Genomic DNA, 11,069 nt, shown 5'->3' with positions numbered 1-11,069 from the left:
CCTCCTGCGGGGAAAAATCTCACTCCAAGTCCTCCGTGAGGTCGATTCGGGGGTAGCGGGGAAAGGCACTCTGGGCGTCGCAAGTTGGTCCGGGCCTCGTGATCAAACACATCCTTGAAGTAGGAGTAGAGCCTCTCGGGCTGGATGGCACAGTAGGAGGAGGTCCCGTCGAGGATATCCCTCATGGCTTTCGTGCGGTTCATCCTGTATAGTTTCTGAATACGGGATGCAGCCGCCGGATCGTAGCGGCGGCCAACGTCCCCTCTCCTGCCTTCTCTGGCGGTGTTGTTACGGCTCGGCGCAGGGAATCTGCGAGTGGCCCATGCGGCTTCCCGGGGTTCCCTCCGTCTGGCCATAATTTCCGCAGACAGTTCTGCAGTCAGTCTGTCCATCAGGGTGTCGAAGTTCTCAAAGTCCTCAGCCTTTGCCAGCTCCTCCATCCAGGTGGATTGCCATGGCGTGGCGACCCTCGCTCGTGGCCGTCGCTCCTCCTGCTGCATTGTCTCTGCAGGTTCAGGTGCTGCAGAGACAGTCTGCAGCTTGGTTGTCCCTCGGACTGGGAGGCGGTGTTCAGGTGGGTCTTGAGGCGGGGGTCCTGGTGTGGTGGGGAGGGCAGCTCTTGGTGTCACCGAGGCAGCACTGGATCTTCCGGGAGGGAGTGGCGTTCTGGAAGCACCGGTGCTGGGTTTTGTCGAGGCGCGGTCGTGTTTGGAAGTGCTGGGGATGGTTCTGTTTCTTCTGCGGGCGGCATCCAGCTGGTGGGACCTCGGTGGGGCATGGTTTTTTTGCCGGTCAGAGGCTCTTTGGGTAACCTTGGAGGAGGTGTTGTGTCTCCAGGGGGCGGGGTCTGGCTGTGAGATCTGGGGGCTACAGAAGGCTCCTCCGTTGGCTGGATCTCGCCGTGCAGCCTGGGGGGCGATGCTAGTTGCTCCTACGGCAGGGCGGCATGAGGTTACCTGTGGGGGAGCGCTGCAGCATCTCGTGTCCGTGTTGTGCCGGATGGTTTTTATGAGGTCGCTGAGGTGCCTGGTGAGGTTGTTTACCTGAGAGGTGGCGATGATCCCCCTCACAGCAGGGTCCAGCATGGGGATTCTGGAGACGGGACTGGTCCTTTTCGTGGCATCGTCAGTCCTCAAGGCGGGGGTTACGCTTCTCTTAGTTGGCGGTTTGTCCCCCCTTACCTGCTGTGACTTTGGGGACGCTGGCTGGGGTGCTGAAGCCAGATCATCGGTGGGGGTCAGCGTTGGAACCCGGAGGATGTCAGTGGAATTCACTTTCGCGGTCATGGGGGGTCCCCTGCACGTGGCTTGATGAAACTTACATTTCTTTTGGGTCTCGAAGGGAAGATTGCAGCGGCTACACCGGAAAGCAATCTGTTTGTTGTAGGTCTTAAGAACGTGTTTGCTGAGGGCCGCGAGGGTCTGGACTCCATGGACGGGGAGACAGAAGCGGCAGAGGAGGAGACCTGTAGGGAGCGGATACTGGAGGTAGATGCAGTCTTCTTCCCCTGCCTCACCCTCCATGGGGCGGATCTCTGATGTGCCTGCAGACTTGCCAGGTGATTACTCTGTTAGAGAAGCTTGGGGAGATGAAGTCGCTCTTGGGGGGGCGGGGGGGGACTGGACTCACTGGCCATGTTGTCTCTTTGCCCGGAAGGACAGCGTGCGGCATCGAGATCTTGGGTTCTGAGGTGCATTCCCCTTTGAGCGGCCCTCCTCCGGACAGCCAGGTGGTAAGTAGTTTTGGGGTCTGGGGTTGAGGAGGTGGTTCCTTCTGCACCATCCCTCTCTGGAGCAGCAGGGCAGCAATCAGCATTCCGGTCCTGGGTCGTCGGGGGGGGCTCCCGCAGTGGCGTCCTTCCCGGCGGGGCGGCGCTCAGCATCCTGGTCCTGGGAAGCGGGCAGGGTTCTCCGGGGGTCCCCCTCTTGAAGAGCTGTTGAGATATTCTTGCTCCTGGATGTGAAGTCCCGAAGAGCCGTCCTTCTGGAGCCAGGTCTCCCTGCAGAGTTATCCACGGGGGGTTTCTTCAGCCAGCTCCTAATGTTTTGGTTCTTGCAGGTGGTCCGGGTCTTCTGTGAGGCACCAAGGGTGGTCTTCAGGATAGGTTTTTGATGAGCTTTTTGGAAAGCAGGGAACGCAGGAACAGCAACAGCCGATGACAATGTAGCTACAGCTGAAAAAGAGTTTTCTTCCAAAATAGGAGGAGTGGAGTATATCTTCAAAGCAGCATCAATTTTTTCAAAAATGGCTGCAGGACATTCCATCTTCTGGACGGGTGTTTGCAATTGTCCATCAGAAGAAATTGAACTGATAAGAACAGACACTACACTTTGATCTTAGCTCCAAGGAGCCAAGAAGCAACTGAAACCAGGACAGGGCATGGCACAGGAGACAGGCATTTCAGCCGTGACAGCTGAGAACTCCCTCATGCCAGGGGAAATCACAACTGGCCAGATCCAGCTGCTCTTCAACCCTTAGCTATACCTTGTCACAATGTTTAAAATTAGGTACCTTGATAACAGCTTTCCAGTCTTCAGGAGCTGTTTCCATTCCTCGGGTCTATTCACATCATGAGTATCTGCTATTTCACATTTCCTTTCCTTTACAACTCTCTGATGAATACATCTTATCTGATAGCCAGATTCTGCTACCCTTACACAGGGTTTAAACCTTGCCCAATGAATCATCCCATTGATTAACCACTGCAGAACAATGGGAGCAGAGACAGACAAGAGGCAGGGAATCCCATGACATTTATGAGCTCACTATGGCCCATCTCCCCAGTCTCTGTCAGTTGTTTTTGCTCTCATTTGCAGCTTTCCCTCCCTGTTGGTTTTTTAAAGTCCACAGGACCTGCTAAAGACCTTGCTAGTTCACCAAAAACAAGAGCCCAATGTGGATTACTGCAGGTTTTAAGGAGACAAAAATGGGACCAGGATGAAGAATCAAGATATGACGTGTCAAATCAGGAAAAGGAGGTGAGTATTGGGGGGCCGGGCAGATGACTTGTGTACAATGGGGCCGGAGAAAACCAATGGAATTTAGGAGCTTTGCAAGCATTCATTAGTGAGGAGTTTAGGATTAATTGGATCAAGGTAATTAGCATCCAGCTGCCTGTGTAGAGGTGCTGTGACTGAAAAACTTCATTGTTCAGATTGTTCATTGTTACAAGAATCTGGAAGGGTCTCCTCCTCCTTTGTAGTCACCAAAAGAAATCAGTCTAAAAAGCAAGCTTTTATTATACATGACTTTTCCAATCATGCTCCCAATGATTCTGGGGTAGTCAAAGCAACTATAGCAGTTAAAAACAAATCACCCAGTATTATGTATCTGTAGATTTTTGCAGCTGTCTTAATCTCAAACATACTAATGTCCTAAATCTCAGATCTGCAAACCTACTCCTCATGTTTTTCTGCTATTTACAATTGGTAATCAATAGATTCCATTGGTTTATTTCTATAACAGGTACTCTTTATTGCTTTCCCTGATGGATGCCTGCAAATCAGAGGGAAAAATACTTAATTTTGATTAAAAAAATCTGTTAAATAAACTAAGGAAATAAGCTCACAAAATTGGTCTGAAATCAACTAGATGAAATTCAGTAAAGACAAGTGGAAAATACTACACATAGGGAGGAAAAATCCAATGCACAAATTCAAAGTGGGGAATAACTGGCTGGTGCTGAAAAGGATCTAGGGGTTATAGTGGGTCACAAATTGTATATAAGCCAACAATGTGGTGCAGTTTGGAAAAAGGCTAACAATGTTTTAATAGGAGTGTTGCATAAAGACAAAGGAGGTAGTTGTCGTGCCCCACTCAGCACTGGAGGCCTCAGCTGGAGTACTGTGTCCTGTTTTGAGTGCCACACCTTAAGAAACATGTGGACAAACTGCAGAGAATCCAGAGAAGAGCAACAAAAATTATAAAATATAACCTATAAGGAAAGGTTAAAAAAACTGGACATGTTTAGCCTTATGAAAAGAAGACTAAGGGTGACCTGGTAATAAGCTTCAAAAATTGTAAGGACTGTTATAAAGAGGATGGTGATCAGTTGTTCTCCATATCCAAAGAAGCTAGGACAAGACAAAGTTGGCTTAACCTGTAACAAGCAAGATTTTGGCTAGATATTAGGAAAAACGTTATACCTGTAAGGATAATTAAGTACAGGAATAGGTTGTGACGGGTTGGGTCACAGAGATCCCCTTGTGAACTGCCACCTGATGTGCTGGGACTACCTCTGAGCCCATTTTCCCTGGCAGCTTGGGACTTCAGTACCTTGCCTGATTGTGCCAGACACACTAGCCTGCTACAAACACAGACCCAGATCTGAACCACATCCCCCAAAAGCTGCAGGCTTAACTGAAAACAGCTTAAGAAGTACTCCTGTCTCCAACACCCAGATACCCAGTTCCCAATGGGATCCAAACCCCAAATAAATCCATTTTACTCTGTATAAAGCTTATACAGGATAAACTCATAAATTGTTTGCCCTCTATAACACGGATAGAGAGATATGCACAGCTGTTTGCTCCCCCACAAATTAATTACTTGCTCTGGGTTAGTTAACAAGTAAAAAGTGATTTTATTAAATATAAAAAGTAGGATTAAGTGGTTCCAAGTAATAACAGACAAAACAAAGTAAGTTACCAAGCAAAATAAAATAAAACATCTTAGGCAAGTCTAAGTCTAATACAGTAGGAAACTAAATACAGGTAAATCTCACTCTCAGAGATATTCCAATAAGCTTCTTTTACAGACTAGACTTCCTCCTAGTCTGGGTCCAGCAATCACTCACACACCCATAGTTACTGTCCTTTGTTCCGGTTTCTTTCAGGCATCTCTTTGGGGTGAAGAGGTTGTCTTTTGAGCCAACTGAAGACAAAATGGAGGGGCTTGTGCAACATCACAGACACAAGATGGGGTCTCTAGCCATCTGAGCAAGTCACATGTCTATGAATGATTCAGCTTTTTGCAGGCTCACGCCATTGTTTACATGTTAGTTTGAACGTTCCCAGGAAAGCTCAGATGTGGATTGCTGTCTCTCAAAGTCCATTGTTAGTTAAATACTCCCAATTACTTGAATAACCCCTTCACACTATGTTGACCAAATCTGCCTTATGTGCTTCCTAAAGCAAACACTTTAAATACAAGCATAGAGCCAACACTCATAACTTCAGATATAAAAATGATACATGCATACAAATAGGATGAATATATTCAGTAGATCATAACCTTTGCAAAGATGTGTTACATGGCATATATAGCATACAACATATTCCAGTTATGTCATATTTACACTCATAAGCACATTTCTATAAAGCATTATGGGGTGCAAAGTCACATAGGTTACCAAGGAAGGTTGCGGAATCCCCATAACTACACTACATGACCTCTCGAGGTCACTTCCAGCCGCCCTACATTTCTCTGTTTCTATAAATGACCTGGAATGCAGGAAATCTCTTCTCGACCACACTAAAGTTCAACTGTCTAATCACAGGCTTACTTTTTTGGACAAGGGATGAGGTAAGAAATAAAATGAGGAGCAACTCCTAATAAACCTTGTGTAGTACTCTTGTCCATAACATTGACAAATTACAAACTTTAGAATAACAATTTTTCAGGAGTAATAATCACCTATCCTGGGTTAGCTTTGGCCAATGTCAATCCTGGGGTCATTAGTGTGACCTCCATAAAGCCAGTAGATACACAGACAAACATACTGACTTAAAGAATAGAACTTTAGAAAACTTTTTAAATTCTGTAAGTAGTTTTTCTTTCTCCTTGCCACATAAGTTGTCATTCAAGTGGTTGACAGGAAACCTAGTAAATAATTCCCTGCACTCTGCTTTCATTAACACAACATAAATACTTCAGGAGTCAGAAGCTAAATCAACTAGATTATGTATCTATTTAGGACAAAACCCTTCTCCATCCTTTTTGTTTCTGTATTTTTTACTTTTCACAGTTTGTTTTATGTTGCATTACACATTTTTGTGACGTGATTTGTGTTTTGGTGGCTGCATTCATAACGCTTCCATAAGGACAAAAAAAATTGCTGCTGGTTTGGACCATTTTTACTCCCATAAAACTGCTTCTATATTCCCCAGGCACCATCCCAAGCACAAATATTGTTATCTGCCTACATAAAGTGATTGTCTCCATATTATCAGAGCTTGCAATTTGATTGATACTACCTTTTATACAGCAGTCACAGAAGGACAGATCAAGGAAAAAGTACTTCTATCCCATTCTCACTAGCAAATTTAAATATACAATGTATTGTTTTGAGATTTTTAGTTTATAATTCTCTTGAACATGGAGTCACTTTACATTAGATCTAAAATTCACTGATATTTCAATCATGTTTGAGCTTCAGTTTTGTTTATTTTAATCAAACATAAGTTTATAAATAATCAGCAGAATGTTCCCCAAAGCCACCTGTCCTAGAAATCAGTTGGTATGGGAATGAATATTTTAGAACAAAATATCAGGCTAGATTTAAGTGCAAAATCATCATTAACAAAAATGATGAACCCCAATCTCCTTAAGTGTGCCCAATCATCTGTTCTCTGCAAAGGTGGGCTGGCTCCAGAGCACAGTAGCTATTTCTCAGGTCTGACACTAACTTTTTGTCCCCAAGCATTACTGCACTGAAAGTTGTGTGCTGTTGTGATCAGTTTCACACCTGGAAGGGAAGGCTGGCATTCCTATGTAACTGGGCTGGCTGCTCTTGTCCTCTTTGAACACCTTGATGAAGCCTCCAACAATGCCACCGAGAGACAAGGTGAGCAAGGTACTATCTTTCATCGGTCCAATAAAAGATAGTACCTCACTCATCTTGTCTCTCTAATAGCCACTATAACCACATCCCTTAGCTGAGTCACATACAACCCTAGTACTAGTCTTTGTTGCAACAGCCCTTCTTTGGTTCTCCAGCCTTCCTCTCACACTGGAGGGCAGGGAGGATAGTTTATTTTTTCCCCACACTCCGCTGTCAACCAGACACCACTGTCAGCCCACCTCGTCCATCTTGAAACCAAAACCTCACTTACACATCCTTCATCTGACTAAAAGCTTTAGTAGGGGGACGTTTGATCTTCAACAGGAGTGTGAGAGCAGGGCCGGGGAGGTTCTCCTGTCTTCAACATCAGTCACATCCGCCTGCTCTGCTGGGATCCAGTCAGTTCCTCCCTGGCCGGACTGGGGAGCGCTCCACGTGGCTCCGCTCAGCTCCAAGGTAAATGTGCGGAAGCAGCACCAAGCTGGGGAAGCGGGGACCTCCCTCTGGGGTTCCATGGCACCGAGCAGCGTGCCAGCGCTGGGCTGCGAGGGGATATTCCCGGAACAGTGAGCGGGTGTTCGCAGGGGGCATGTCCCAGCCCCTCCCCTGGTCGCGGTTGGTTTGTGCTGGCAGCGGGGCTGGGCGAGGCGCCGCGCGGGGGCGGGACCGCAGGGGAAGAGGTGGCCGCCGAGCTGGGGGAGCCAGGTCACTTCCTCGCACTCGGTTGCCGCGGAGTTTGCACGGGGCTCGCTCGGCGCCGAGCCGGGAGGTGAGGCTGGAGGCGGCGGCGCGGGGTGCCGCGCCTCGGCACAACTTCGCGGGTGGAGTCGGGTCTCTCTTGCAGCGGCGGCTTTGTCGCAGCCGCCACCTCTGGACTGGGGCAGCCCGATGAGCCGGGCGGGGCGCCGGTTCCGGTGGGGATTCAGGTTTACCCCGGCGCGGGGAGCTTCCCCTGGGACAGCGGAGCCGGGCTGTACCGGGTAAGGAGTGATCCCGGCGGGCCGCCCTGCGCGGGGTGGGGGGCACGAGTGAGGCTGGGGAGCGGGGGCTGCAAGGGGGGACGTCCGGCGAAGTGCTGCTGCTTTATCCGTCTCTTTACTCCTTGCAGGTCTCGCTGGGGGTGAGGGGCGCCCCTCCCCCTCGCCCCGAAGAAGGGGAGCGGGTGGCTGCCTGCGAGGCGCCCCAGGCCCTGAGGCTGCGGCACCTCGGCCGTGAGGAGGGTGCCGCCTTGCTCCCCTCCTGCGCGCCCCGGGGGCAGCGGAACGTACCCCGGGCGGAGAGTTTCTGTCCAGGCTCCTGCGACGGGCAGCAGCGTCCGGATCCCGGCGAGCGCGAGCCAGAGGGGCGCGAGGATGGCGGGGCGCGCTCTGCGGGGCGCTGCGCCCCCGGCCCCGGGCGGGGAGAGGCGGGCGGCGCTGGGGCTGCTGCTGCAGGTGCTGCTGGGCTGGGGCTCGGCTCAGCAGCCCGGCTCCTGCCCCGCGCCCTGCGAGTGTTCCGAGACGGCCCGGACGGTGAAGTGCGTGAACAGGAACCTCACGGCGGTGCCCCCGGACCTGCCGCCCTACGCGCGGCTCCTCTTCCTCACGGGCAACCGGCTCGCCAGCCTCCCGCCCGGCGCCTTCCTTTCGCCGCCGCTGCCCCAGCTCAGCCTCCTCAACCTGAGCGGCAGCCACCTGGAGCAGGTGGAGGCGGGCGCCTTCGCCAGCCTGCCCAGCCTGAGGCAGCTGGACCTGAGCGGCAACGCCCTGGCCAGGCTCAGCCCCGAGGCTTTCGGCAACGCCAGCAGCCCCCTGGAGAAGCTGAACCTCAGCAACTCCCTCAGCAACCAGAGCGCGGTGTCCGCCCTGGCCGAGCTGCTGGGCTCGGGGGTGTTGGGCAACCTGAGCCGCCTGGAGCTGGCCGACAACAGGCTGCTCTCCCTGCCTGCGGGCATGTTCTCCTCCCTGCCCAGCCTGCAGCACCTGGACCTGCGGAACAACTCCCTGGTGAGCTTGCAGGCCGCGACCTTCCACAGCCTGGCCCAGCTGCAGAGCCTCGACCTCAGCCACAACTCCCTGAAGTGCCTGAAGAACGCCACCATCGCCCAGCTCCGCAGCCGGCCCGCGCTCCGCAAGATCAGCCTGGACCACAACACCTGGGTCTGCGACTGCTGCATCGAGCCCTTGGTGAGCTGGCTCAAGGAGAGCGACCAGGTGGAAGGGAAAGGGGCCTTGAAGTGCTCTTACCCTGACAAGATACGGGACAAACCCCTGGTGAAGACCAACAGCTCAGACCTCGACTGTTCTGTGCCTGTAGACATCCAGTCCCAACTGCAAACTTCGTATGTCTTCTTAGGGATAGTGCTGGCTCTCATTGGAGCCATTTTTCTCTTAGTTTTGTATTTGAACCGAAAAGGAATCAAAAAGTGGATGTACAATATCAGAGATGCATGTAGGGATCACATGGAGGGATATCACTACAGATATGAGATGAATGCAGACCCCAGGCTAACAAACCTCAGCTCTAGTTCTGATGTATGAAGATACACTATGGAAGCAGGGCAGGGCACAATATCTATGCATGAAATGTAGACTTAAGCTTTACCCCCATGCTCACTTCCCCTCTCCCAGAGAAACAACAGATTTATTTGTGCCACGTGGGGAATATGCCTCCAGGTAATGTAAAGGTGATGACTATTTTCTGTTACCCTGAAACATTGAGCAATTGTGCATGGTGTTGGGCTGTACATAAGAAACATGCTGCTATTCCCTCTCTTCCTCCCCCCCACCCCCACCTGTTTTTCTTTGGAACTTGCTCTCAATACTTATTTGAAACATTTTTCAAGATCTAAAGTGAAAAAGATCCTCTCTTTGATGTTCCCAAACCGCAAGAGCATATACAATTTACCAATACAGATACTATCCAACAAAAACTGCCTCAACTTTTTTGGGAAAGAAGCTTTATTCATCAATTACAGTTTTGTTCTTATGTATCCTAACTGAGAAGAAAATAATTTTATTCCATAAGCTACCTGCAGATTTAAAAAGCTCCTAACAACTCTGTACAAAGAAGCAACTAAAATAGTGAGCATGCACAAATACTTTGTAGTTTTACATGTTAGGGAAAACTTACAACCTCAATAAGCCGCTTACTCTTTTGTAAAGTTCTTTTTGATGGCAGTTTACATGAAAATAGGATGCTTTTTTAATATAAACTGCATATAAACTCAGTTTGAACTGTTAAATAATTCAATAAATGTTCTTACAAAGAACTACTGTTGTGCTGAAATTTGTTTAATGATAAAACTCTGAAATAAATGCATGGAAGTATAAGTTTGGGAAATATAAAGTTATTCACAAGTAGTTGTACCGTATTAATTCATGGAAAACAATTTGTTTTTATAGAACAGGGTCCAGTTTAGAGTCTGGTTATAAGTATTCACGTGGCAATTTGTGAATCACCGTATAAGAATGTATAGATTCCACAGGGAGAACAGATTTCCCTTAGTAAAAAGCCCAGCAAACAAAACAAAAAACAAAGAGGCTAATGCTAGGTTCTCCCTTATCACTAAAATACTGCAAGATTATAAACAAATAAAAATTACGTGAAAACGTACACTGCAATTAAAAATCAAGTGCGATGATGCATGCTTAAAGCTTTAGAAAATTGCATCTGAACTATTGCTTTTAATTATATAGTAGATTTTCCATAATAAATTAAATGTTGACAAATCCTGAAGGCACAATTTGGCACATGAAACTTAATGTTTATTATTTGAAACTTGCAATCCTTGGGCAGTACTGCAGTAATCTACACTGTGCATCATGTTTTGAGATCTGACCTAATTTTACTGCTTCTTAAAACTACTAACAGGTCATCTTTAATAATAATTCTATACATGTTTGTGCTTGACATTTGCCTATGAGTGACATTTTGTTTAAATGTTTATGCAGAATACATAAGGAAGGACTTTATCATATTGCCTAGTATTTAATTTTGATGGCGCATTTTGAAAGGATAGCAACTGAACCATCTGTAGCCACCAATAACCTAATGAGCTTTCTCTTGTAAACAGATTCTAAATGAAAGGGGACAGATTCACATTGAACTTTTAACACTTAATTTAATATTTCCGCTTGTTGGCTGAGCACTTCAATTATTTTATCTGACATTCTTAAACAATACACATAACGTAATATAAAGTTTGTCTGGTACATAGATTATTTTTTGCTTTTAATAGTGAAAATTGTAGTAGCTATATGCTTTTCATAAGACTTTTTATGAACATAAAGTAGCTCAAACTAAGATA

The 11,069-nt window shown here is 48.1% G+C and overlaps 1 protein-coding gene and 1 pseudogene across 2 annotated transcripts; one reads left to right on the top strand and one right to left on the bottom strand.

The window, feature by feature from the left end:
- Positions 1-2,142: 2,142 nt before the first annotated feature.
- On the bottom strand, positions 2,143-2,362 carry LOC128835173 (U2 spliceosomal RNA; annotated as a pseudogene).
- Positions 2,363-7,456: 5,094 nt separating this feature from the next.
- On the top strand, positions 7,457-10,031 carry TPBG (trophoblast glycoprotein). Of its 2 annotated transcripts, none has more exons than XM_054024202.1 (2): positions 7,457-7,550; positions 7,890-10,031. In XM_054024202.1, the coding sequence occupies exon 2, from the start codon at positions 8,134-8,136 to the stop codon at positions 9,298-9,300; it is 1,167 nt and encodes a 388-aa protein (XP_053880177.1). In that variant the 5' UTR covers positions 7,457-7,550; positions 7,890-8,133; the 3' UTR covers positions 9,301-10,031. The 2 variants fall into 2 exon arrangements, with proteins under 2 accessions (XP_053880177.1, XP_053880178.1); XM_054024203.1 differs by lacking the exon at positions 7,457-7,550 and adding an exon at positions 7,563-7,761.
- Positions 10,032-11,069: the final 1,038 nt, after the last annotated feature.

Source organism: Malaclemys terrapin, chromosome 3 (genome assembly GCF_027887155.1).
Source record: "Malaclemys terrapin pileata isolate rMalTer1 chromosome 3, rMalTer1.hap1, whole genome shotgun sequence".
NCBI lineage: Eukaryota > Metazoa > Chordata > Testudines > Emydidae > Malaclemys > Malaclemys terrapin.
This window is presented reverse-complemented; position numbering and strand designations above follow the sequence as displayed.

Excerpts from the sequence above, each read along its gene's own strand:
- TPBG (XM_054024202.1), top strand. The coding sequence starts at position 8,134 with ATGGCGGGGCGCGCTCTGCGGGGCGCTGCGCCCCCGGCCCCGGGCGGG.